At 47.9% G+C, this 25,646-nt stretch overlaps 9 protein-coding genes across 9 annotated transcripts; 4 read left to right on the plus strand and 5 right to left on the minus strand.

Moving 5' to 3' along the window:
* Window positions 1-2,595: 2,595 nt before the first annotated feature.
* On the plus strand, window positions 2,596-4,510 carry N7479_004829 (fungal specific transcription factor domain-containing protein; the record flags this gene model as incomplete). The annotated part of the gene is made up of 4 exons (XM_057252526.1): window positions 2,596-2,643; window positions 2,732-3,304; window positions 3,358-3,693; window positions 3,752-4,510. Coding segments are annotated over 4 exons (1,716 nt in total), but the record flags the coding sequence as incomplete, so codon positions are not given.
* Window positions 4,511-4,536: 26 nt separating this feature from the next.
* Window positions 4,537-4,998, minus strand: N7479_004830 (Peptidase C45 acyl-coenzyme A:6-aminopenicillanic acid acyl-transferase; the record flags this gene model as incomplete). Its single annotated transcript, XM_057252527.1, has 1 exon — window positions 4,537-4,998. The coding sequence occupies one exon, from the start codon at window positions 4,996-4,998 to the stop codon at window positions 4,537-4,539; it is 462 nt and encodes a 153-aa protein (XP_057111852.1).
* Window positions 4,999-5,081: 83 nt separating this feature from the next.
* N7479_004831 (Peptidase C45 acyl-coenzyme A:6-aminopenicillanic acid acyl-transferase) lies at window positions 5,082-5,921 on the minus strand (the record flags this gene model as incomplete). Its single annotated transcript, XM_057252528.1, has 2 exons — window positions 5,082-5,733; window positions 5,782-5,921. The coding sequence occupies 2 exons, from the start codon at window positions 5,919-5,921 to the stop codon at window positions 5,082-5,084; spliced, it is 792 nt and encodes a 263-aa protein (XP_057111853.1).
* A 447-nt stretch (window positions 5,922-6,368) lies between these two features.
* Window positions 6,369-8,358, plus strand: N7479_004832 (Major facilitator superfamily domain general substrate transporter; the record flags this gene model as incomplete). Its single annotated transcript, XM_057252529.1, has 10 exons — window positions 6,369-6,539; window positions 6,598-6,678; window positions 6,733-6,782; window positions 6,834-7,293; window positions 7,344-7,481; window positions 7,534-7,634; window positions 7,686-7,777; window positions 7,827-7,960; window positions 8,020-8,162; window positions 8,211-8,358. 10 exons carry the CDS (start codon window positions 6,369-6,371, stop codon window positions 8,356-8,358), a joined length of 1,518 nt encoding a protein of 505 aa, XP_057111854.1.
* Window positions 8,359-10,051: 1,693 nt separating this feature from the next.
* N7479_004833 (uncharacterized protein) lies at window positions 10,052-12,989 on the minus strand (the record flags this gene model as incomplete). The annotated part of the gene is made up of 3 exons (XM_057252530.1): window positions 10,052-12,384; window positions 12,444-12,599; window positions 12,836-12,989. The coding sequence occupies 3 exons, from the start codon at window positions 12,987-12,989 to the stop codon at window positions 10,052-10,054; spliced, it is 2,643 nt and encodes an 880-aa protein (XP_057111855.1).
* A 1,783-nt stretch (window positions 12,990-14,772) lies between these two features.
* tim9 (protein transporter TIM9) lies at window positions 14,773-15,271 on the plus strand (the record flags this gene model as incomplete). Its single annotated transcript, XM_057252531.1, has 3 exons — window positions 14,773-14,780; window positions 14,885-14,954; window positions 15,077-15,271. The coding sequence occupies 3 exons, from the start codon at window positions 14,773-14,775 to the stop codon at window positions 15,269-15,271; spliced, it is 273 nt and encodes a 90-aa protein (XP_057111856.1).
* Window positions 15,272-16,350: 1,079 nt separating this feature from the next.
* Window positions 16,351-19,819, plus strand: N7479_004835 (Alcohol dehydrogenase class III/S-(hydroxymethyl)glutathione dehydrogenase; the record flags this gene model as incomplete). Its single annotated transcript, XM_057252532.1, has 7 exons — window positions 16,351-16,391; window positions 16,446-16,460; window positions 16,546-16,660; window positions 16,758-16,893; window positions 16,943-17,580; window positions 17,639-17,826; window positions 18,647-19,819. Exons 1-7 carry the CDS (start codon window positions 16,371-16,373, stop codon window positions 19,817-19,819), a joined length of 2,286 nt encoding a protein of 761 aa, XP_057111857.1. The 5' UTR covers window positions 16,351-16,370.
* Window positions 19,820-20,094: 275 nt separating this feature from the next.
* On the minus strand, window positions 20,095-21,690 carry N7479_004836 (inositol-3-phosphate synthase INO1; the record flags this gene model as incomplete). The annotated part of the gene is made up of 1 exon (XM_057252533.1): window positions 20,095-21,690. The coding sequence occupies one exon, from the start codon at window positions 21,688-21,690 to the stop codon at window positions 20,095-20,097; it is 1,596 nt and encodes a 531-aa protein (XP_057111858.1).
* A 1,824-nt stretch (window positions 21,691-23,514) lies between these two features.
* N7479_004837 (Major facilitator superfamily domain general substrate transporter) lies at window positions 23,515-25,113 on the minus strand (the record flags this gene model as incomplete). The annotated part of the gene is made up of 2 exons (XM_057252534.1): window positions 23,515-24,167; window positions 24,225-25,113. 2 exons carry the CDS (start codon window positions 25,111-25,113, stop codon window positions 23,515-23,517), a joined length of 1,542 nt encoding a protein of 513 aa, XP_057111859.1.
* Window positions 25,114-25,646: the final 533 nt, after the last annotated feature.

The raw sequence follows: 25,646 nt of genomic DNA on the forward strand, positions 1-25,646 counted from the left end.
TACAAGTGGACGGTCGGTCTATCAAAGATCAAGACAATAACTATTCACAATGTTTTTATGGTATATAACCGGCTATTTATATATTTTGAACAATCCTAGGCCCGACTTCGTCGTAAGAAGGTGCCCTGGAAGAAGGCTATACTAGCGGCTCTTAAAGCTGGAAGGGAAAAGCTTTCGGTATACTACTAATTAACAGAGGAAGCCTATGGTAGCTTATACGCTATAGGTACTATTCTTGCTCCCTAGTATAAGCTCAAGTTTTTTGAAGGCCCAGAATGGTTAGGTCAGGTTCAGCTCAATGATACTATTTCCTCTTAGTATGATATATATAAGTCTTCGCTTTATAGCTATCTTAAAGACTATTCGAAATATCAGCCAGAAAGGGAAGTACCACCTACAGCGATACCTTCGGTATATTATACAGAGGATGAAATAGTAAGCCTTCTCGCTGAGGATCAGCTACCGCCCCCACTACTATCAAAAGCCACTGGTTGGGAAGAAGAACTTAAGGGATATCTCAATCTTGGTAAGTTTATACTATCCTTTTACTATTTTACGAACCACGTTACTAACTCTCTATAGAATAGAGCGCAACGAATCCATGCTATTTCTGGAGGGAGAATACGCGTAACTTTCCGACACTCGCAGGACTTACACAGGACGTCTTTTCGATCCTAGCTACAGGCGTAGGTGTTGAGCGTCTCTTTAGTACTGCTCGCGATATTTGCTATTACCGACGGGGCTCTTTAAATAAATCGACGATTCAAGATCTAATGATACTCCGTTGTTTATCAAGGTTTGATATTAGAGATAAAGAAACTGAGGATACTGTTCAACCTGAATCCGTTCTTAACCAAGACGAAAGAACAGAGATTGACGAACAAAGGGAGGTAGGACTTCCTGACTATACGCCAGAGCCAATCAGTGATGGTGAAGATAGCGAAGACAGTGTAGACGATGAAGCCGACAACGTTAATCCAGACAATATGGATACCGCCACAGAAGAGGCAGAGCCAGATCATTCTATACGCCACCAATTACCAGTGATTCCGTTCAGTCAACAACGTCCCCAAAGAGAACGCAAGCGACGAAGAGATAATGATTTGTATACTTATATATAATAGAGATAGATTAGTATAGAATTTTTTAACAGCTGTTAAAATATCAAATTCTACTGTCTATCAGAAATTGCGCTCTAGATATAGCACTGCAAATCTACTATTTTTGTCCTAATACCAAGCCCAAAGTATTATTATCTCTATTCTTTGAGTAATTAAAATACCCAAAAAAACAGTGGCATTCTTTATAAGTTATGCAGGTCACATTTTTCTACATGTTTGCACTGTTTACAGTCCCATGGGAGTCCCATCAAAGTCCCATGGGAGCGGACTGGACTGCTTAGTCCCATTCTTGGCACTCCCATGGGACTTGATGGGACTCCCATATGGTCCCATGGGATAGTCCCATGGGACCACTCCCATGGGAGTTGGCAAGGTCTAGTCCCTTTGCTTGCTTCTCCTATCGAGTATAGCTTATTTTATATACGTCTACTTGGTCTCTCTATTTCCTTCGATCTGTTTCGGTACCCTCTTTAGGATATTCTGGTTGTACCGGTTCCTTTAGAGTATTAGGTCGTTCAGTTGACGGGGTATCCGGGTTGCAGTGATCCTAGACATTTTTTTGCATTGCGTATAGCTGCACCTTCGCAAACCAGGTGAGCTATTGCGGTGTATCCTTCAGTTTATCGCCCTTTATAGCGGAGAGAATCGATGCTGTTTCCATTGCTGGATACTGTATTGTTTTGATATGAAATAAGGGATAACTTTCTGCGGAGTGGCTTCGTGGAGGTTTATAAGACAGTTTCTAGCAAGTTGCTAGGTACTATATGCCGATATAGTAGTCTTATTCAGTGCGAACCGGGCTTATAACTGTCCGACTACTCCGTATGGTGGAAATATATAGGTCCAATCAATGGTCTTCAACTCTCCGTATTGCTGTATTGACTTCCTGGCAATTTATACTGTCCTGATTACATAAGAAATATTACTGCATACTTAGGATTAATAAATCCTCCGGTATCCTGGTGGATCTGCGCCGACACAACATTTTCAACTCACAAATGGATTTGTACCAGTTACTCTCATTGTCAATGGAGATATATTATATAAAAGTGCAGCTGCTCTTACAGCGGTACTGAGGATTTATTTCTGCGAGTTTATCCTTTTTTGGCTTTTTGATCATTTTCAATATATATATTTCCAAGCTATGGTGAGTTATTATTCTTCTGCTCTTTATTGTTGCAAAAACTAAATTTTCACAGTTGTCTCGCTATCCTAGGATCAGTCATCTAGATCAAAGTTAATATCGATGTCGTGTATCTACGTGCCCATATAGGTTAGCCTACCCCGTAGTCGGGGTAAATCAAGAGCGTTCTCCCCTTTAGACCCCTCCAGCTCATATCACCTCCTATCTTGTTGATGCCACCACATCGAAGAACCCGCGCATCTATTGCTTGCGAACGTTGCAAGCGCCGTAAGACGAAGGTAACATCATGATAAAGACTTGAAGCAGCGATAATTACTGACAAAATATAGTGTAATGGCGAGCTCCCCATATGTTCGGCATGTGAGCGGTCAGGATCCAGTATGCTTTCAAATCTATATCTCTCAAAATGATAAGCAGTGTTGAGATTCTAAGAAGCGCAGATTGTACATGGCCAACATTGCCTCAGCTTGATGCCCTCCACACCACAGAGCACTCGCAACTGGTGCAGCATGCTAGCAGACTAGAAAGACAAGTTGCCGACTTACAGGATCGCCTCCAGTCCCAGCAGAGGAATGAAAGCTGCACTCATGAAGTCGCCCCGCATTCTATCTCGCCGATAGACTACCATGGCGAGCTATCGACGGATGTCGTGCTCTTGAGTATGAACGCCGCTGCAGAGCCGTCATTTGTCGGTGCAACATCGGGCTTCTCGCTTTCTAGGCTCGTGGAGGGAATTTTGTCACAGTCTATGTTAACAGAAAGAGCTAGAGGTAACGACACCACTGTGTCTGGACAGACACCAATGCCAGAGCCTTCCGTGGCCACAGATCAAGAGGATGTGTTGATCGCTACATTTTTCCAACGAGTGCATCCTCGATATCCACTTCTTGATGAGGTTTCCCTTCAGGATTTATTTCGTCAAACCACCCGAGACAAAGACCACAATGCTCCCAATCTCTTCTTACTGTATATGGTTTATGCTATTGCCGCAAGAACCATTCAGCTGCACCCCGAGATGCGTCGATGTACAAGCCCAGAGGTATGTCACGTCATAGGAGTCCAAGAATATATTCAATTCTGAAACGCGCCTAGACATACTTTACACGTGCCCTTCGCCATATCGACTCCGCTCTAGCGAGCCAGAGCCTGCAACGGGTCCAAGCCCTCCTATTAATTGCGATCTACCTTCTCCGAACTCCCAGCAATGTGTCGAATCTTGGAAGCTGGCACATTATTGGACTTGCCATCAGACATGCGGTCGAGATGGGTCTTCACCGTAATCTTCGTGATTCTCGGGCGAGGCAGTTGAATGCAGACGACCTGAATCTACGCAACCGTGTCTTTTGGAGCGCGTACATTTTGGATCGAGCCGTCTCACTGACCCTTGGCAGACCATTTGCCCTCGCAGAACATGAGATTGACGTTCCGGTAATTTCCATTTGATTTTGAGCGAGTATAGTGCTGCTAAATACTTATCAACAAACAGGTACATGACTCGAGAAAGTACCAATCGTTCACCCACATGTGCCATTTGCGACGGCTGGAAAGTCGCATACACCGTGAAATATTTGGTGCCGACGTGCACGAAGCTTCCGATGAAAAGATTGACTATTTCCGGTATGAGCTGGACGCCTGGCGAATTGCTGTCCCAGTCCCGATAGATGCCTCCTTTGTTCTCCCTGGTTACTCAGTGTATGATACGAGGGAATTCTTCGATATTCAATATAGCAAGGCGTTACGTATGTTACTTCAGCGACGCATCACTATGGCAAAGAAAGAAGCAGAAGGAGACACTTCAAAGACAGCAGAGTATCTAACACTGAGTGCTCGGGCAGCTGGGGATATCTGCCAACATTACAAAGTGCTGCATCAGCGGAGCCCATTGGGCTGGAATCTCCTGGCGCTACATTCTATCTTCACGGCCGGTCTGACCCTTTTATACTCCACCTGGACTAGAAAGGAAAGACCCGACCTCGTCGCGTTGGAAGATATCCGAGCCTGTTCGAGTGTTCTGTTTGCTATTTCAGAGCAATGGCCGTCGACAAAACGGTTCAGGGATATTTTTGAAACTCTAACGCGGGAGATGATGGAAATTTTGAAACGCAGCCAAACCCAGAATTGGAACGGATTATTTCCAGTCGATGCCAATCCTTTCGGAGGTGAGGGCTTTTGGTCAATTTTTGATGATTTAGTGGAAGATGATTATATTCGCGATCAGTTTAGGCTTGAGGAAATGATGGGTTAAATTGTTGCAATTTCAGATATATTCATTCATCGCAACTCGAAATCTTGAAATGTGCCCTCACATGGGCAGCCTTTACAAACTCGCACTGTGCGTTTAGACAGGTTATAAACGACACAGCAGACAGTCGACGTGGGACCAGAATATGGCCCAGAATTCTCCTGCTTGGAACTTTGCCCCTCAACAGCATGCTCACATAGACTATGCGGATAACCAGCATGATCCTGGAACGCCGCCGTAATATCCTGTTCGATCAAATTTTCCTTCTGTGCCTGTGCGCGCAACCCTGCTTCGAGCCGCTCACCGCGATACCATGAACTCCCTCCAAGGTATGCATCGGCAATTTGCGTCTGTGACAGGAAGGGCCCAGTCTGGAAGTGGTTGCTGTGTAGGAGATACGGCTTTTCTGAAGCCGATGAAATGACGGACCTGAAGATCGTCTGCGGTGTCACTTCTAGACACATACCAATATCGTCAGCAGATGAGACCATAATATTAAATGAGACGTGGCGTGGGGTTCTAGCGATGCATTTCAGTCCGACTGAGTAGTTAGACTGCTCAAGAAATAGACGTCTCAATGCCCCAGAGGGGGGATAGGGATTGATAAATCAGGAGCTTGGTCAATGTTGCTCTGCAGAGAGTTCGCTGTGAGGCCTAGCCCGGCACTGTTGCATCCTGAGCGACCCAGCTGACCTGCTTCAGTGACAAGGAACATTGAAGGGATGTTTTCGGAGGCATCTGGATGAATTTCGAGGTAGATAATTGCGTCTTCAGTGACTAGTCGGTGGGACATATCCCAGTTCTGCGCTGTGAACACTACCCGGTCCCTTGTCGCGGGGGAAAGAATGATTGCGGAGGTGCATTCTTCTGCGACTTCGACCTGCTCTTTTTCGTCGACAGGCTTCTCCTCGGTTGCAGATTTTTTCTCGGTGATAGGTTCAGAAATTTCCATGGCATTTGACTCTTCCCCGCCAACTCCAATGGTGGGCGTCTCCTGAGAGATTTCAGGAATAGCTTCCACAGTCTTAGATTCTTCTGTGGCGGGAGTCTCAGAAACAACCTCGAACTTGACATGCGAGAGGTCATATCGCGCATTCAACATGACGATGTCTTCGATTGTAACACCAGCACCAGCGGCAACACCACGCATCTCTTCCCATCCCGATGGCCAGTAACGCTGTAGCCCCGGAATGTAGCAGTTATGAATGACTCTCGAAACCGAAGACCTGGAAATCAGCATCATCCAACAAATATTTGAGAAACAAGAGGCCTACCATGGTCCTAGTTTGCCTGGCTGCTTATAGTACGTGACATTGCGCTGGATCTTCTCCTTGGTTTGCTCACCGTAGGAGAATCCGCGGTCGTACGGTAATCCGTGGACCACCACATGCTGGAAAAACGGATGCACAGACATATTCTGACAGGTATTGGAGTATTTTCTGCAGATCTACCAGAAAGTCAATTGGCTATCAGAGAGGCTTATCCGGAAGATTGGCGTTCTTTATGAACTATTTACTTCGGCAGCTTCCCGATGACTGCAAATGGTTAGGGTTAGCTTATCTCGGAGATATCGGTTGCTACCGAGACATCGGTATGAGCCGATATATCGGCATTGCCGACACTTAACTCTCGGCTATGATCCCGTCATATGTTTATTATCATGACTATCATTACCCCAGGTCAGATGAAGGAGCGCTATTGATAAGAGAATGAAAAAACAGTGCGGGGAATATCGTTAGCTCCGAGTGGCTGCAAGAGAACCCGTGAAGTACTTATTCTCCTTCAACCGCCAGAAGCATGTCCTTTCGTCGATTAGAAATACTCTTTTGTGTGTTCCCGACAACCAAAGTAGCTTACAAAAATGGGAGAACACAACATACAGGAGACTACCGTCCCCCAAGGGGAGAAGACTATGCATGACAAAGGATGCGATGATGCCGCAGAGATGTTCAACGGCGACCTGGTGGTGGAGTACAGCGCAAGAGAGGAGAGTATTGTCCGCTGGAAGCTTGATCTATCGCTCGTTCCTATGGTAAGAGTCACTCACTGAGCCCCGTCGTTAATATACATACTTAGTACTAGGTGTATAGATGCTCATAACCTATTTACTCTCCTTTGTCGACAAAGGGATCCTATCGACAGCCGCAGTCTATGGACTCCAAGAGGACCTAGTAAGAACATACCCATTCACAGGTTTATGGTTGTCCCCAAATTAACAGTTCCAGCGCCTCGAAGGTCAACAATACAGCTGGTCCAACTCTATATTCTACTTCGGGTATGTTGCTCAATCCCATTCTGATCTATTCCCTGGTCTAATTAAATACAGCTTCCTCGTCTGGCAGTACCCCAACTCTATATTCATGCAGCGACTACCGATTGGTCGCTGGATAGGAGGCATGGTATTTCTCTGGGGTCTGTGTGTCGCAGCCACGGCAGGTGTCACCAATTTCGCGACGTTGGCCGTTGCCCGGTTCTTCCTAGGCGTGTTTGAGGCATCTAACAACCCCGTATTTACTCTCCTCGTTAGCCAGTACTATACTAGACAGGAACATGCTTTGCGGGCATGCTTGTGGTGGGCTGGCGGTCCGATCGCAGCATTTATTGGCGACGGCGTGTCGAACGGAGTCGGCCATTTCCAGGGCGCATTGAGCAGATGGCAATATCTGTACCTGATCTTTGGTCCCATTACAATGGCTTGGGGAATATTCCTCTTTTTCGCCATGCCCTCCTCCCCCATGACTGCGTGGTTTTTGACCCCCCGGGAAAGGCAGATCGCAGTTGTCAGGGTATGTTTCATTTTCACACAAAACAGGATCATTACTGATTGATCTTCCAGGTCTTGCAAAATCATACTGGATTGAAGAACCGGCAGTATAAGAAATACCAGGTCATAGAATGCTTCCGTGACCCCCAGGTGTTGATGCTCTTTGCCATTGTGTTCCTTCAATGTATTCCCGGGGGTGGATTAACTGCTGTAAGAAAAAAAATCCAACGTGCATGATTTTGGTAACTGATTTTTCTTTCAGTTCAACAAAATCATTCTCACAGGACTTGGCTACACAAGTGTCGAATCGACAGTGGTTGCCATGCCGGAGCATGCGATTCAGCTCGTCTCGGTAGTACTCGCGTATGTTGCTTCTAACTTTAACTCCTTGCTGTTCTATTTCTAACAAATCAGTGGCGGGGTCTGTTCCTATATTGGCAAAGGACGATGCATCGCGATGATTTTGAGTAATATCTGCGTGCTGGTTGGGAGTGTTCTACTTTACAGTGAGTGGTCACAATCCCTATTTCCCCTTGATAATATTAATGGTTGCAGCTCTTCCTGCCGAAAGAAAGATGTCACGTCTGGGTGCCGTTTACTCCCTCCTCACATGTACTGTCTCATACATCATGTGCATGTCAATGATCGCATCCAATATAGCTGGATTCACCAAGAAGATGACAGCAAGCGTAAGTGCACCTGTACTATTCCTACACTACAGGAAGCAACGTTTATTGATGCTATTTAGGTGATGATTTTTGTTGGATATTGTATTGGCCAAATTATTACGCCGCAGTTCTTTATCAGTTCTGAAGCACCGACATATCCCACGGGATTCCGGGCATATTTCGTCACTGCGTCGATGATGATTGTCATTGAAGCTACTTTGATGTAAGTTTTTACTCAAAGATGGAAGTTTTCGGGTTCTAATTTCTATAGGATGTATCTCATAAATGAGAATCGACGTCGCGATAAACGTGGCGAAGCAACGGTTATCGCAGATGAAGGTAACCAACATCATATCTTGGAGACCGATTTGATGGATTTGACCGATCGGGAGCAGCCAAATTTCCGATACACCTGGTGATGAAGTTGACAAAGTGATATAATCAAGTGATTAGAGCACTAGTATAGGAGTGTCATAAATATTGGGGCAGACGCGCAGTCATTACATGACGGAACAAGAGAGAAGTCATATATCTTCAATTTATATTTCACATGCAGTAGCTTTCACATGTTTCCTAAGGCCCCTGGTATTGGAGGAAGGAGTATCGTTAGTATCGTTTGGTCTCTCTTTATCCCGTAGCATCGTGAATTGAAGATTGTAGATGAAAATAGACCAAGATTCAAGATGCCGCAATCTCAATCCTTAGGTTTAAGATGTGGTCATAGATATGTAAGCATGTGCTGACTGGATATATTCTTCCCCCATCCCAATTTCTGTTTGTCTATGTGCAGAGTTTTGCAGTTGTATAATGAGTGCAATAGGCATGGGATAAAGTAACAACAATAGTCGTGGACCCCCGGGGCCGCTTACAGCCTCGCTTTTTAGCAGTCTTTGTCTGAGTACTAGTTTCTTCTCAAATTCAAACCTAGAATGACAACCAGACAGAAGGCTGTTCTATGTATAGCCAGGGATATGAAGAACTGACCACTTGACTGGCCTCACACCAGCATGATCTCTGATATTCATTGCGTTTGCATTCTCAATGCCTTCTTTGCTGTCTGTCTAGCATGACGAGGCATAAAAGACGTAATTCTAGAACCGAAGTTCTTAAACACAAAAAGCACGTATATTTAGGTGATCCGGGTGCCCTAAATAGACTAAGTTGATTCCGTTTCGAAGCATAGCAGCAAGCAGCTACGGCTATCTGATGGGATTCAACTATTGTGTAATTAAAAGATAATGCAAGGGAGTAACACTGGTCATTACTCCATGGTTGAGATATTGCTGCTTAGTCGTAAAAATGGTCCAGGTGGTTCGCTGACTTGTCGGACTCGGCACTCCACAATATCCCCTGGTCTCTCATGCGACACCCACCACCTTCACAATCCACAGATGCACAAAGAAAGCGATTGCTTCTTTCTTAGTGAGTTTTGGGCTTATAAATATCATTGATACGATGTGAATTGATGAATTCTCCAGGATTCTTCGGGACCGCACTCCGGCCGCGCGCACACGCTACAGCTATGCAGAAGAAGAAAATCGGAAGAAATATTGAAAAGCAATATCCCTATTCTTGTCATTGGGTTTATAACAATAACGAGAGACCGATATCGAAGCTGAACCTAAGAATAGGACGAGATCGGGAGAAGAAAAACACGAAAAAAAGATAAAACAAACCGGCTGCAATCGCAGAGACAGCAGAGACAGGCGTACATTCATTCCACATGGCAACGTGATCAACTGAAATCCGGAAACGGGCTAATAATATGAAGAAAGCTTCGGACCATTGCGAGAGGGGGGAGGAGGGGGTAAGAGCAATGGGATAAAGAATACATGGGGGGTCATTCAAAGGGACGTTGAGAAAGCACCACACCATCCAGTCGGCAGCAAAGGGATGGGAGCGCAATGGGATAACGAATAGGAGGGCAGAGCCCTTCATCGAACGCAAATAAAAGATGAGAAAACAACCTCGTTTAACGCCTCAAGCAACGCCAATGCTCCGAATAAGCCATTCCCTCTCAAATGGTCAAACAAATCCATGGAAGAGCAATCGTGATAATAATAGAAGCGGGAAAATGAAATTTTTATTTTTTTGAGAAGAGTTTGAAGGACCTCAGGCGGCCGAGGTGGACGGTCCTGCGGTCTCTTTCGGGATTTCATGGGACACTGCTGACTCTGGTGCCAACACGAATTCGGTAGCGGATAGCTCAGTGGAATCTTTCTCTTCAACGACAGGCGCAGGTGCAGGTACAGGTGCAGCTGTAGGCGCCTCGAGACTATGGGGTTCTTCGGGGATAGATGGGGGAAGGCCAGCGCCAGGCAAGGGAGACACGGGTGAACGCATAGGCTCTTCCTTGGGCTGTTCGCGTGGGACTTCGATTGAGGCAGGATTGCCATTTGTCGACACCGCAGCAATGGGGGGAAGAGGCTGGTTGGCGAGGGAAGGGTCGTCCTCTGACCGGGTGGGGCTCTTTGTGCGCTCACGTTCATCCTTGACACCATCCCGAACCTGAGCGACCTTCGCCTTAAACTTTCCGAACAAACTCTTCTTCTCGTGCTCTGACCCTATGGAGGAAGTGCTTTGAATGCCAGCATCCAAGCTCAGTGGGTGACTGGAGAGGTCCGTGCTTTGATAGTGGCCGCTACCGATTGAACTGGTGCTTCGCTCAGCTCGGGGGTTCAGGGGTGGAGACGCGAAACCGAGTCCAAGTTGCTCGCTGGTGCGCTTGGATGACCGATGGAACCGCCAACTACGACGATTTTCATGACGAGAGACTTCATCAGGTTGATCCATGTCAGACTGATCAGTGAACGATGAACGTGAGTTCATCGAGGGTGTGCGCGATTTATGAGGTTGCAGGGAGTGGTCAGTGTGGGGTTGCGAAGTACCCTCTGCCAGAGTCGGGTTCGAGTCAAAGGGGCTCTCTCGGTTGCCGAGCGTAGGAGCATTTGGCGGTCTGGGAGTGGTGTCACCAACAGCAGCTTCCACGGACCGATTTTCATATTTAGGTTGAAGATCCGCACTAGGATCTACACTTGAGCCATGGAGTGAGTTAGCTGAGCTTTGTGCGCTCATGCTTGCACTGCCAGGAATGCGCTTCTTCTTCAAGCGATTCGGCTGTCGAGGTTCTCTTAGTTCACCCTCATTTGGCGGTGACTTTGTGAAGAAGCTTGAAAGTTTGCGCTCACGACTCGGGGTGACAACCTGTGGGGGCGAAGGGACCGGGGGTGAGACGACTGGGGGTGAGGCAACCGCCGTGTTGAGATTCTCATGCGGTTTGGGAGTTTCGCCGAGGCTAAGACGTTCAGCAGTTGCCGGTGGCAATGGGCCATGGGTTGACGTGTGCACATAGGCATTGCCTGGAGTCAGAGAGGTAGTTGATTGACTAGGAGTCCGCTGCACAGGGCGCTGCGCAGGAGTCTCTTCGGGGACTGGCTGAGGACCCGGATGAGAAATCGAATGAGGAACCGGCTGAGGGACCGGTTGAGGCTGCTCAGGTTCTTCGCGCACCGATGGCGTTCGACTAGTTGATTGAGAACTGTGATGAGAAACAGCGAGACCGGAAGGGCTGTTCGAGCCAGTGTCGTGAGCTCGTGCATAACGAGCAGAAGTCAAGATGGGTCCCATTTTTGAGGGTAGAGTGTTGCTTCGGTGGACACCACCTCCTCCTCCTCCACCACCACAGGTGGTTGAGGTGGGAGTTACGGGACTTTGGGCGTTGTTAGAATGCCGTGAGTTGCGCGAGGAAACGGAGACATTTCGTCGGATACTGTCCAACTTGCGATGGCTTTCGGTGTTCGCACTCGCGTTGGATACCGAACGTCGGACGGTTGGGTGAGATGCGGGGCGCGGCATGCCTCCCTCGACTTCTTTCATGGTCTGCTCATCGGCAGCAGTGCCACTCATCCCGAACAGGAAATGGTCTTGGTTCTCAATCAGGAAGATCAACACGTCCTGACTCAATTTATATTCCTCTGGCGACATATCATGCTGGGGGTGGGACAGCAGGCCTGGTTGGAAGATCGCAGCCAGATTAGCCGACGGCATGCGATTCTGATCGGACTTTGATGCGAAAACCGCGAGGAGATCGAGGATATAGAGAAGGAGTTGCTTGTTCAATGGAGGCAGCTCGATGATGAGCTTCTGGTATGTCTCGACAGCCTTTGCATGGTCGAACTTATCGGCATCAGCTGTGTCCTTATCTTCTAAGACCTGTTGCTGGTAGATACGCAGAGGTTCACGGAAGCGCCCATAAAACTCCAATGGCACGATGGGTTCGGGGAGCTGGTTCAGGTATCGGCGAAGTACGTTTGCTGCATCGTGGACGGTGTATCCGGACCAATCGAGTCCTTTTCCATATCGCTCGGGGGAATCGAAGACTTCCTGGAGATCCTTAATGCGCTTGGCCGATCCGTTAAGACGAAAGATGCCTTCGACATCGGTTGCTATTCGAAAATAAATAGGTCAGTGATAACTCATCGAGTTTAGCGAGGTAAATACTAACCTTTTTCTTTTAGGAAAACTCCACACTTTGCAACAACAATGGGCACATATCCATAAATGGAGCTCTGACCGTGATCGTTGGTCAAAGAGATTGCCACATTAGCATACTTGATGCTGACATTGAGCGGAACCCCGAAGATGCCGCGGGATGTTTCAGCTGCGACAAACGGGTTAGCAATTCAGTTCGAGGCGATGAATAACACAGCAAATCAATTGAAGAGCGAGTGAAGTTCGCAGCTCCAACCATGGCGAGTTGCAGCAAATATCTCCTGTGCGACGAGAGGAGTATACACGGGAGTCTCAGGGGAGGGGTGGCGAACCGCCGCAAGCCGGAGAGGAAACATTTACGCGGTCGCCAGACTTCTAATATCACATTCACCAGATATGGCTTACCTTTCAATTCGTCTTTTCTTGTGCTGCGTTTGAACTGCTTCCACCATGAAGCCAAATCTCGCTTTGACGGCGGGGAGTTGGCGCCGACCGGATCGGGTGAGGTGGGGAGAGGGACTGGGTCAGCACCCGGGTGCGACTTGCCGACCGTCACCATGGCGAGTCCGGAAGGCGACTCGAGATGGAGTCGAAGATACTGAGAATCGGAGAAGCGCAAAGAAGTGGGTGTGTCGATCGAGGGATTCGGGAAAGTTGAAGCGGCCCTGCGTCACCGCCCTCGTGTGTGAAATCCTGGGGCTGGGCCCAAAAATAGCACAGACACGTTTCCGAGAAAGGCAGAGCAGAGATGGGATTCGGGAACGAGAATCTGAGAACAAAGAGGTTGAGAAGAAAAGGGAAGGATGTGAGAGTGGAAGTCTGATGGATGAAGGGATGCGAAAGGGCTGAACAGTCAGGGTTTCGAAAGGGTCAATGAGTCGGGGGCACGAGCCAAGAGTCAAACACATATGACAGAGAGTATTGTTTTTTTTTTTTTCGTGTCCTGGGTACAGAGGGAATTTCTTTATTTTCGAGACTATGAGACTATGAATAGCCGATCTAGAGAACCAAGGTTCCCCGAATAAGTTAAAGATGGGTCAGGGTCGGCCTGTCATATAGATTAAATTAGATCGTAGGAGTACGGAGTACAGGTACACAATGCTACAGTGGATTATGATCTCCCATTCTACCACAATATATAACCATCGTGGAATTTCTGGAATTTCTGGAATTTGAGTCGAATGTGAAGAACGGCTGTCCCCGGGGCCTGGGAGTTCAACGTCTGGAACTAACGGGTCTTGGACTGGCTAGAACGTATCCGGACCCTTCTAGGGGGTCTTTGGGAAATTAGTCGCTTGTATCGGGTTTCATATCTTCCGGACAGGTACCGATTTTCTTTTTTTCTGCTTTATTCAACTCGGTTAGATTTTGGGTTAACATTACAAGAATGGTCGGCCACTTATGCGGCCTCGTGATGTCTTTTTAGTGGTCTTTTTAGCACTCCGCACGGAGTAGTCTTCTCAGATATTCTTCTATGTGTCCTTGTTGTTTTAGCTATTTTGTCCTCTACCCTGTATTTTTAGGTAGACGAATTTTCCATACCAAGGATAGCCAATGAAGTTGACGAGGTATACAAATTACCTGCTCAGATATCTTATAAAGTATGTATATACATTATCACTTGGTCTATTGCGGGACAACATGTCTCCGGGACGGGGTAGATCTTCTCTCGAAAGAAATGAACCACTGTACTTGACTTGGAAGTGGCGTCTTCGGCGTTATTTCCCTTCTCTTTGAAAATAATCTTGAAGATGATGCCTACATGTAGTTTGAGGCTTAGACGTCATTTAATTTGTCCAAAAGTGTAAATAATACTAATTATAGCAGAAGGTTTTTCTGCCCTGGTCTATAGCTTTCTATCCACAGGCACAGAAACTTTTCACTACACGTAAAAAATTACTGAAGTGGGATTAGCTGTCCACAGCGTCATGAAGTGAGGTTGAAGAGATATTGGTGACGTTAAGAATCACGTGGATTTTGTATTCCATTTTCGGTATCTTCCTCCGTTCGGATAAATTCTCTTACAGAGTAGGTATAGCTGACATTACAATACATCTATCTATTGGATGCCATGATACATATAAGAATTGATTTATTACGTTCAAGTTTTGCGTGAATTTACAAACTGTGGAAGTAAGGGCGCCTAAGCTATACAAATAATGAAAAAAAAACCGATGTTGATTCAGTTGTGGCCTGGTATCTAAGGCACATCGATTTGAGTCGCCTGGACTAACATTCCTCCGGCACCCGAGAAGCTCAGAACCAGCGGAGCTGGCAGCTGGCAGGAGACTTGTAGAAAGCATCTTACCATCAAAACATCTTTATTTCATTTATCTATCACAATGGAAGGGTAGGTATCTCTTTTGAACTCTCTTGAATTTCCTACTATATTTTCTATTCTATTGTTCCTCATGATCATTCTCTGAGCAAACCGCTAATACGCAAGTGTCACAGACTTAACGCATCGGAACAGCGCGAGTTCGCCGCCCGCATGGAGCGGAAGCAGATGAAGGAGTTCATGACCGTATGTATCTCCTACCTTCCCTGTTCAAATCTAACTTTGCGCCTATCTCCCTGCCCGTGATCCCGTGTCATCACCATCACCAGTCTTCACCCAAGCTCAAGATCTAACATCATTTCCTTCAGATGTACTCCAAGATGGTCCAGCGCTGCTTCGATGACTGTGTCAACGACTTCACCACCAAGTCCCTCATCAACCGCGAGGAGACTTGCGTCATGCGCTGTGTTGACAAGAACCTCAAGAGCTCCGCCCGATTGAACGAGCGCTTCCAGGAGCAGAATGCCGCCATGATGCAGAGCGGTAACATGGGAGGCAACTAAAGGTCTATCTTGATAATAAGAAACATATTGTCGACAATTTTCCGTTTTGGCAACATGCATGCGATGAATTGTGAGCGAGGCGGCTCGATCGACCCGGTTGTCTCCGGCCCGACAGTGGCTTTATACGGAGGTTTAGAGGGATGACAAAGTGGTCGATGACCTATTGGCGAGGAAGCAGACAGGATCGGCTCCTTTCCGTGTACCATAGTGAATAGCACCGGAGATATCTACCTCTCCTCTCCCGGGCTCAAAATATAAAAGACTTGACCAAACTAAGGAAGCAAGACATAACCATGTACGTTGAACCGGTTCGCAGAATAGAGCTTAGCTTAGGTTGTCTTTCTCTCGAACTCCAGATCCATCCGTTGCTGCCATTGAGCAAGTTGGTGGTCGTGAAGCCTAAGGGCACGCGCGTGTTCCTTCTTTTCTTTTCTTTTCCTTTCTTCTTTTTTGTAGCGTATGAACTCGGATTTGAGGTCTGTCAAATGTGCTGTTATTATCCTTCGAGTCAATTTTCCTGACTCAACACTATCTCTCGGGTTTCGGGTGCTGCGAGTTACCAGATGGTGATAACGATTATTCCGCGACTATTCCGCGACTAATGAGATCTTCCGAGGTCGGCGATATGCTGTTTTTGCCAAATAACATTAGTGTAATCATCAAATATGACCTCGAGAGAGAATAACGAATGCAAGCAACCCATTCGCCCTGTAAATTATGCCTACAAATAGATATATAGTGCTTATGTCGTATGTGTAGTGCTGGGCAAACAGGGTATGTATACCCCTTATGAGGGCATTTCCCGCGGAATGCGGGAGCATCTACCCGATCACGCATAATTCTATACGGAAAACATCTTATCTTACTGCGTTTCCCCAAGTGGGGAGAGCATATGAGGGGAGTTTTGTAGCTGTCCGGATCTCCAACTTCTCTTGACGCTTTTATCTTTCCCCTCACCGGATCCACCCCTCTCCTTCAAAAGCCCATCATTTCCTTCTTTCCTTCTTCCACTACCGTATTCTTGGTGTGAGTCTTGATTTTTCTTGGCACCATTTTGGGAATTGCTAACATTGTTCTAGTTTGGAAATCAACATACACAATGGCCAGCACAGTAGGAAAGGTAAATTATTCTTTCCTTTTTACTGAATAATGTTGCTGACTCGGAAATCTACAGACAATCACTTGCAAGGTAAGCTCGATCCGACCGCCCCGCACATATGACGTCGACCAGTACAGCTTGCTGTGAATCATGAACAGTACTGAACAATTCCTAGGCTGCCATCGCCTGGGAGGCTGGCGCGCCTCTGTCCGTTGAGGACATTGAGGTCGCTCCCCCTAAGGCTGGTGAGGTGCGCATTAAAATCCACCACACTGGTGTCTGCCATACCGGTAAGCCCCGCCATCTGCCCCGCCCTGCAGGGAAAACGGAAAACGCAAACTGCAGATAACCCCGTTATCTATGACAACAGTTATTGACATACCTCAGATGCCTACACTCTCTCCGGAAAGGATCCCGAGGGTGCTTTCCCCGTTGTCCTCGGTCACGAGGGTGCCGGTGTTGTCGAGTCCATCGGCGAGGGTGTGACCTCCGTCAAGGTCGGCGACTACGTTGTCGCTCTCTAGTATGTTTCCCGCTCCGATCTCGGAATATCAGCCCACTGACAATTGTAGCACCCCTGAATGCCGCGAGTGCAAGTTCTGCAAGTCCGGCAAGACTAACCTCTGTGGTAAGATCCGCGCTACCCAGGGTAGGGGTGTCATGCCCGATGGCACCTCCCGCTTCAAGGCCCGCGGAAAGGACCTCCTCCACTTCATGGGTACCTCCACTTTCTCCCAGTACACTGTCGTTGCCGATATCTCGGTTGTCGCTGTCACTCCTAAGATCCCCACCGATCGATCCTGTCTGCTTGGCTGCGGTATCACCACCGGTTACGGTGCTGCTGTCGTGACTGCCAAGGTTGAGGAGGGTTCTAACATCGCTGTCTTCGGTGTCGGCTGTGTCGGTCTGTCTGTTGTGCAGGGTGCTGTCAAGAACAAGGCCGGTAAGATCATTGCTGTCGACGTCAACGATGGCAAAGAGGCCTGGGCCCGCAAGTTCGGCGCTACCCACTTCGTCAACCCCACAAAGCTTGAGGGCAAGACCATCCAGGAGCACCTGATTGAGATGACTGATGGTGGCTGTGACTACACCTTCGACTGCACTGGTAACGTCGGTGTCATGCGCGCTGCCCTCGAGGCCTGCCACAAGGGTTGGGGTGAGAGTATTGTCATTGGTGTCGCTGCTGCTGGTCAGGAGATCTCCACTCGGCGTAAGTTACCACCTTTCTTCACTTCCCAATGTATATGTTCCTCTAACACATGTCACAGCATTCCAACTCGTCACCGGTCGTGTCTGGAAGGGATGTGCTTTCGGTGGCATCAAGGGTCGCACTCAGCTGCCCGGTCTCGTCGACGACTACCTCAACGGCGAGCTCAAGGTGGATGAGTTCATCACTCACCGCCAGTCGCTGGATGGTATCAACAGCGCCTTCGATCAGATGAAGGAGGGTGACTGTGTTCGTTGCGTCGTCGACATGCAATAAATGCAATAGTCTGCCAGATGAAAAAAAATACCTCATGTGAAATATGACTTTAATTATTTCTTGGATTCAAATTTTTCTATATAACACAATCCATGGGGAGCATGAGCCTTTGTAAGGTTGGGGTTGTCATCAAGGTCCTCAACCCCGCTGCACCTTGAGTGGTAAATGTGTAAACGCTGATATCAGCAACGTGTTGCTGAAGGCAATGATATTCCTAGAGCCCTCAGTTGAACACCAATGGCCGGAGGATAGATAGCATCGTACCACCCTAGTAGATCAATTAATAGGGGATGGATTTTGAAAGGTCTCAGTGCCTCAAGTTCTTGACGTCTAAGACCCCCTTCTCTCTTCGTCTCTTTGCGTACATCCTAAGGACTTCAAAACACAGTCTCTTGAACCATATCAACGGCCGCCGGAGAAAATCACAGATAACGCGCAGTTTATACATCTTCTACGGGCGATAGTCCGAAATCCCCACCATGTCCGCACCAACAAGCTACTGATAAAGCCCCTAATCTCGGTTCTACTTCGGAATAACGTCTCTGGCGGCCTGTGATAGGTGGTATATAGCCTACATGTAGCGCTATTCATGTATTGATGGGTCTAGGAGGGGCAGCCTTCTGTTATCAAACCCAAACTCAACTCCGCTCGCCGCGGCGATGCCCGCGGCGATGTCTGGGAGGGGTAGTATATAGTCCACGATATCATGGTGTGAAGATGTACTCGATCAGCTTGATTCAAATATTCTCTACATTCAGTCTACGACTATCAGTCTACTTGTGTTATACTCCAGATCAACTCTCTCCACCAAACCACCGCCGCCACCACCACCACCCCCACGTCCTCCACAGTCTATACAGAGTACCTCCACGCAAGATGGCTTCCCAAGACCCAAACCCAGTCCCCCTCCCATCCCCCTTCTCCACAATCCCCCGAACCGCCCTCCTCCTCGGCCCCTCACCAATCCACCCCCTCCCCCCGCATAACCGCCGATCTCGCGCAAAACAACCCTCACCCCCGCGTAACCATCTACGCCAAGCGCGACGACCTAAACTCCGCCTTCGCCTACGGCGGTAACAAAACCCGCAAACTCGAGTACCTGCTCGCCGACGCCCAGGCGCAAGGCTGCACGACCCTCGTCTCCATCGGCGGCGTGCAGAGCAACCACACGCGCCAAGTCGCTGCCGTCGCTGCACGCTCGGGTCTAAAAGCCCGTCTCGTGCAGGAGCACTGGGTCGAATGGGTTGATCCGGGCTACGAGAGCACGGGTAACATCCAGCTCTCGCGACTCATGGGCGCTGATGTGCGACTTGACCCGTCAGGGTTCGGGATCGAGCATAAGAATACCGCGCAGGCGGTCGTAGAAGAGGCCAAGAAGGACGGCGAAAAGCCGTACTATATTCCTGCAGGTGCGTCTGATCATCCGCTTGGTGGACTTGGGTTTGCGCGGTGGGCGTTTGAGGTCAGACAGCAGGAGCAGGATATGGGTATTTTCTTTGATACTGTTCTTGTTTGTGCTGTTACGGGGTCGACGTTTGCGGGGATGATTGCTGGGTTTAAGTTGTTGGAGAAGATTTATCCTGGGGATGCGAAGAGGAGGGTTATTGGCATTGATGCTTCTGCGACTGTTGAGGCGACGAAAGCGCAGGTTTTGCGTATTGCGAAGAATACTGCTGCTAAGATTGGGCTTAGTGAGGAGGATATTACGGAGGAGGATGTTGAGCTGGATGAGAGGTATCACGCTGGGATTTATGGTGTTCCTAATCGACAGACTTGGGATGCTATTGAATATGCAGCGAAGATGGAGGCGTTCATTACTGATCCGGTTTATGAAGGCAAGAGCTTTGCAGGTATGATGGATATGATTCGTCGGGGGGAGATTAAGGGTGGGAATATCTTGTACGCACACCTTGGTGGGCAGTTGGCTTTGAATGCTTACTCCGAGCTTGGTCGAACCAACGAATAGAGATATGAGTAAGTTTAGAGAATGAAGATAGATGACCTTGAAATAAAAAATACAACTACATAAGAATTACAACTTTATGGATAGCAAGTATGTTGTCGTGTGTTTGAACTTGTACATAAACGAGCTTAGGGAACATGGATTACACTTGCATATAATCTACAGCTTTATGAATAGGAAGTATGGACGGTTGTAGCATGTTTGAGCTTATATTGATGAATGAGTGACTATAGTTGGCGCGTAAAGATGATCAAACTAGGGGAGCATGGACAAGTCCTCTAGAACAGCTTGTGCTCAAGGGTCATCTCCGACTCGGGCTGGAGACCAACGCAAGCACGGAAGATGTTGATAAGAGCGGAGCGCTGCTTACCCAAGGCGTTGACGACAGGGGTGCCGGGAGGGGTCAGGGGAGCCTTGAGCATGTAGCTGAGAATGCTCAGGACGCTGTGGAAGCCCTTGTAATCGTCACCTTCGCCCTCAGTCTGCCAGCTGACACGGGTCATCATCTCAGCGAGCACGACAAGATCGATGATGAGAGGCGAGGCCAGAAGCGAGTCCTCACAGATGTTGAACAAGCTGATGGTCTGGTGGCCACCCATGAAGATCTCGGCGTAGTACTCATCCAGAGCACGCTTGTTGTCACCGACAGCAGGCATGTACTTGATGACGACAGTGTGGTCGGGGTGCTCATCCTTCTCGTAGAGGATGTGGTTGGCGGCGACCATGTCGTCGACAACGTTGGACTTGGAGATCTCCTTGGAGCGGAACTGCTTCTGGGAGCTCAGGTTCTTGCCGTCGTTGTTGCCCAAGTGGTTGTAGCTGGCAATGGAGGTGAGCTTGATACCAGCGTTGATCAGGAAGTCAACAAGGGCCGACTTCATCTTGGTCTGGCCAGACTTGAAGTCGTCGCCACCGATGAAAGCATGGTGCTTCTCGGCCAACTGAAGGGCACCGGGGACAAAGGTGTTCTGGGGCGAGCCATTGATGAACGGAGTGTTCTCGAGGATGGCGGCGACAGCGAACACGGTGGAAGGAGCAACCTCCAGGTGACCAGCCTTGATCGAAGCGATCAGATTGTCGGCAGTGTCGTTGACACCGGGGATGATGTCGGCGTAGCGCTCAGTGTTGGCAGTCCACATGATAATCACCTTGTCCAAGCCGTTCTGGGCCTTGAAGTCGCGAATATCCTTCTGGATCTGCTCGACGTGAGCCCAGCAAGCCTTGTCGCCCTCGATGACGTTGTCGGCACGGTCCTCCTGGTTGGCAGCGATGAAGTCGGGGTAGTAGATACTAGGCAGCGGCTTCATCTCGGCCATCTCCTTGCGGACCTGGTTCTTGAGAGTGGGCTCCAGCACCTGAGCACGGTCCATGGACTCGGCAAGGTTCAGGCTGCTGATATCCCAACCGCCAATGGCCAGATCGTTAGGGTGGACCATGGGGAGCAGATCGTGGAAGGGGATGTTGATCTCCTCGCCGGTCTTAGCATCGGAGCCCAACTTGACAGTGGAGCTCATGACGATAGAACCGTAGTAGTTGGAGGTCTGCTTGCCATCGCGAGTCTCCCAGGAGAGCTTGCGACGGTTGGCCATAATACCAGCAGTCACGGTGGAACCGTTGTTTCCACCCCAACCGACCAGCATCATGCCGACCTTGCCAACCTTGCGGTTGACCTTGAAGTTGTAGTTGGTAGCCTTGGGAGTGGCAATCAACTTGTTGTCCGCGGTGCGGGTGATCTCAGTAGTCTGATAGGCGTACTTCGACTTGATCTCATCATCGGTATAGACGACGTTGGGGGATTGGACAGTAAACAGTTCTTGGCGAACCGACCCGTTCAGGGTGCCATTGGCAGCATCCGAGTTAGCGTGAGGAGCCATTGCGTTCACAGCGGGATGAATTGGCGAATTTAGAGTTGTGTGTGTGATAGCGTGGCTTTAACGAATAAAGGGTGCGCAATCCGATGCTCCTCCACGGTTGGATGAGCGTCGGCCGTTGAACGGGTGGTGCCGGCTGGGGAGCAGTTAGCAATTGATCTTCTGTATCATCATGGTGCCTCCATTTAGAGGTGGGAGAAACTCACGAGTTGAGGCTTGTCGCGAAAATTGTGGCGGTTGTATGTGATCACTTGACGAGAAGTGATCTGACCTGCTGACAAGGTTTATACGAACCTAAGATAAACGGGACAAGAATAATATGAGGATTGAGGATGGGGAGAGAGAAGAAGAGAAAGAGGAAGTGGCAGGAGGGCGACACTTATACCCACTTATACCGTCTCCGCCTGTCTCCGGTGTCTAGCCCGCCTGTCCCCCGATCCCCCAACTTCCCCTTTTTTTTAAAAATTTTTTCTTTAGTTTTGACCTATTTGTTGGGATTAATCTTATCATTGGTTGTAACACGTAGTATCTCACCGTCTATTGTGCATAGCAGCCGATACCGCACTGTCAATTATCTTCCTTGTTCCTGCATATCAAGCATAGCGTATTACTATGTACTACATATACTAATCTTCATAGTATACTACAGTCAATGCATTATAATCAATTAGTACATCCAATTCATAAATCTCCAGTTTTTTCTTTGTGCCGTTGACCATCTGGGGGTGCTCCGCTTCCGGCTTCCGGCTTCCAAGGGTTTCTCTGGTACCTGGCCATTCGGTACATTCCTTTCCGAATACGAATTTCGGTGACGTCTTTCAGGCGAGATTCTGCTTTTTGAGATATCTGAATTCTCAGTACAACATAAGCATTGCAATTGCAATTGCAATTGTAAAAATAACCTATACAAAGTACAACATTCAGACCACGAGCCCCCTGCTGGACCGTGCTGCACATCTGCACATCGGAGGGGTAACCTCCGCGGGGCAGAATGGCGGTCAGCCCATACACTCAACATATGCTTGGCATTGAATTTTGCTAAATTAATTTTATTGTTCTTGGTTATTATCATTCTTGCACATCAGAAATCCAGGAAGCCCTAGAACAAAGTAAACACATTAATTTTGCGGCTCTTCCAAGGTTAAGATCCAGATGGCTTCAGATAACCCAAACTGATAACCTTACCTATGACTTTCCAAGGTTCCAACCTCAGGAGTCTTAACTTGCCAATTTTGAAACAATGATGCTCAATATCGGAGGATTGTTCCAAATTGCTATAGAATCAGCCGCGAGATAATAATAATAGAACTTGAAATGTTATCAGAACCTTACAGCAGCAATATCTTTGCAATTTCAATCAGGCGGTCTCAAAGCATCTACCTCTATCAGCCGCCTCCTTTACAATGGTTATCAAAGCTTGTAATGCACCAGGCTATGCCAAAACTGACATTGGGGCCTGCTCAGGATGTGAGCCATCCAAATCCAGCCTGGCATTGCAGCAGAGAATGCCAGAAGGATGATCTCAAAGTCCACAAGCTCAACTGTGCTTATAACTCCATATGACTGCTTCTTGATCCGGGCTACTCCTATTGCCGGTGGTTCTCAACCTGACGCAGTTTATATTGAGGCGTTGCACCTCAGGTCTTATAGAAACCGGAGCCTCGAAACGAAGGAGCAGATACTTCCCAAAACATAATGCAGTCTTATATCGAAACAAATCATGTCTGCAATTTATATAAACATTCATAGTAGTACCATTTCTTGTTGAAGAAGTATTCCTGCCGATTCCACCACCATTCCTATTATCCCAAGCAAACAGTTATACTCTCAAACCTTCGGCTCTCCATCGTCTTTCTTCTCCAAAGGCCGATCGCCTTGTGGTTGACGACCATTTGATTTATTTGGCAACTGCCTGGCCACACGAACGGGGTCTAACCAGCCCTTTGACATAATAAACACCTGATCTATATCTTCCAGCGAGATGCCTGCAGTTTCCGGGAAAAACAGATAGACAATCGGTATCATCACAAAGTTTAGACAAGCAAATATGAGAAAGTATTTCCATCCAATACCATTAAAGGCGATTGGGGTGACCTCAGCGACCAAAACACTCAGAGCCCAATATATGCCAGAGCTGATACCATTGATGGTGGTACGCAAACTGAGAGGTGCCACCTCGGATGCATAGAGGAATGGTATCCCGCCAAACCCGACAATCATGCTGAAGTGGAAGATGAACATGAAGACTACCGCTGCGTGCATGGCAATGCTGTTTGTCGTCTGAGAACTAAGTGCAGCCACGAGGGCCATGGCGATTGTGTTGGCCGTCGCACTTGACAATAATAAGGAACGACGACCAAATCCCTCTATAGTGAACACGCAGACAATGCCACCGAAGACACCAGAAAGCTGATAAATTGCTGCCAAAATTCTTGACGTTGTCGAGTCAAGGTGAAGGTGGGTTTCGAAAATCGTCGTACCTGGTCGATCTATGAGTCAAGGGGAATTGGCCGGGATTGAAAGATTAGAGTACGTACTGTAAAACGTGATAGAGTTGACACCTGTCAATTGTAACAACACCAATCCTCCTCCCGCAAGAGATGCACGATGAAAGATCCTTTGAGATCCCATCTGGGAAATTTGGCGCAGAGACCCCTTACCAGCAATAGCTAACGAGGCCTCCACATCCAGTATTTCCTTCTTGAGCACCTCGCTGTCAATTTCAGTGTCCCTTAACACTGCCAATACCTCACGCGCAGCAGAGACTTGACCCTGCTGGATCAGCCAACGGGGAGACTCGGGCATATGATAAGTAATTACAAGCACAATCAGGCAAAGTATGATAGGCAGTCCAACTGGAAGACGCCAGCTTGCACTGTTAGGAGCATATGACATCCCGAGATCGACGAGTAATGCCAGCGTAAGTCCCATACCGACGAAGATTCCCATGGTCCCAACATGTGCACCACGCTTGGTGGCTGGTGATATCTCTGATTGCCACATAGGCACAGTGGCTAGTTGGCCGCCTGTTCCCAAACCTAGGATAACTCGTGACACCACGAGCTGAGCAAACTGAAAGGAGCTAGCCATGAGCAAAGCCCCGATCATTTGCACCACTGAAGCGAGTATGATAGTTCGCCGGCGTCCGAGGATATCGCCCAGCCCAATGCAGGTGATGGCTCCTAAGAAACCACCAGCTGCGTACAAGGCCACCACTGTACCCTGCAATGTCGATTTATAGTCTTTCTCTGAAGGGTGAGCGCTGGTCACGTCGATTTCAGGAAACTGGGCCTTGAACCAGGGCAGGGTGAGAACACCCCCTAGTAATCCTTGATTATAACCCATTGACATCATTGCAGGCATAACCATACCAAGGAGTGCTACATAGTGCAGACGACGGCCTCGAAGGCCAAGAAACCGTGCCATGTAGGGTGCAAGGTTTCGAGCGAAGCTGTGCTTGTGCTTGAAGGATTTGATATTAATGTGGAGGACTTCAACGCATTTTCAAATTAATCAGAGATGCAATATTGTTGGGTGAATCTGACCCCTGCATGTTTTCTTGCATTCCAATCTCGAGATCGGCCTCTAGAGGATCGGCCTCTAGAAACGCATGTTTTACCATCAGCATGAGATAATTTGAGTTTCAGATAAATATGATCTATAAATGTTGTGATATCTGCAAGGGGTATGTATGTCCCAAGGTATCACCTGATTGTTGTTTCGCTACTAAACTCCATTTCTATAATCCTTTAAGTCCACAGAAGTGTGACATCGCATAAATTGTCTGTTGTTGAGGGTCTTTGTGCGCTCTTTCTGTCAAAATCAAGACCTGGGATCAACTTGGGGTTATTTGGGAAATATTTGGTGAATACATATATGTACATCTACACAACCTTTGAGAATCGAACAGTTATTTTTTTAAACAATCATCATCTTTCCTAGAACAGATAGTCATTAAA

This window comes from Penicillium vulpinum (assembly GCF_028829585.1).
Source record: "Penicillium vulpinum strain IBT 29486 chromosome Unknown utg000002l_segment0_segment0, whole genome shotgun sequence".
NCBI classification, from domain to species: Eukaryota; Fungi; Ascomycota; class Eurotiomycetes; order Eurotiales; family Aspergillaceae; genus Penicillium; species Penicillium vulpinum.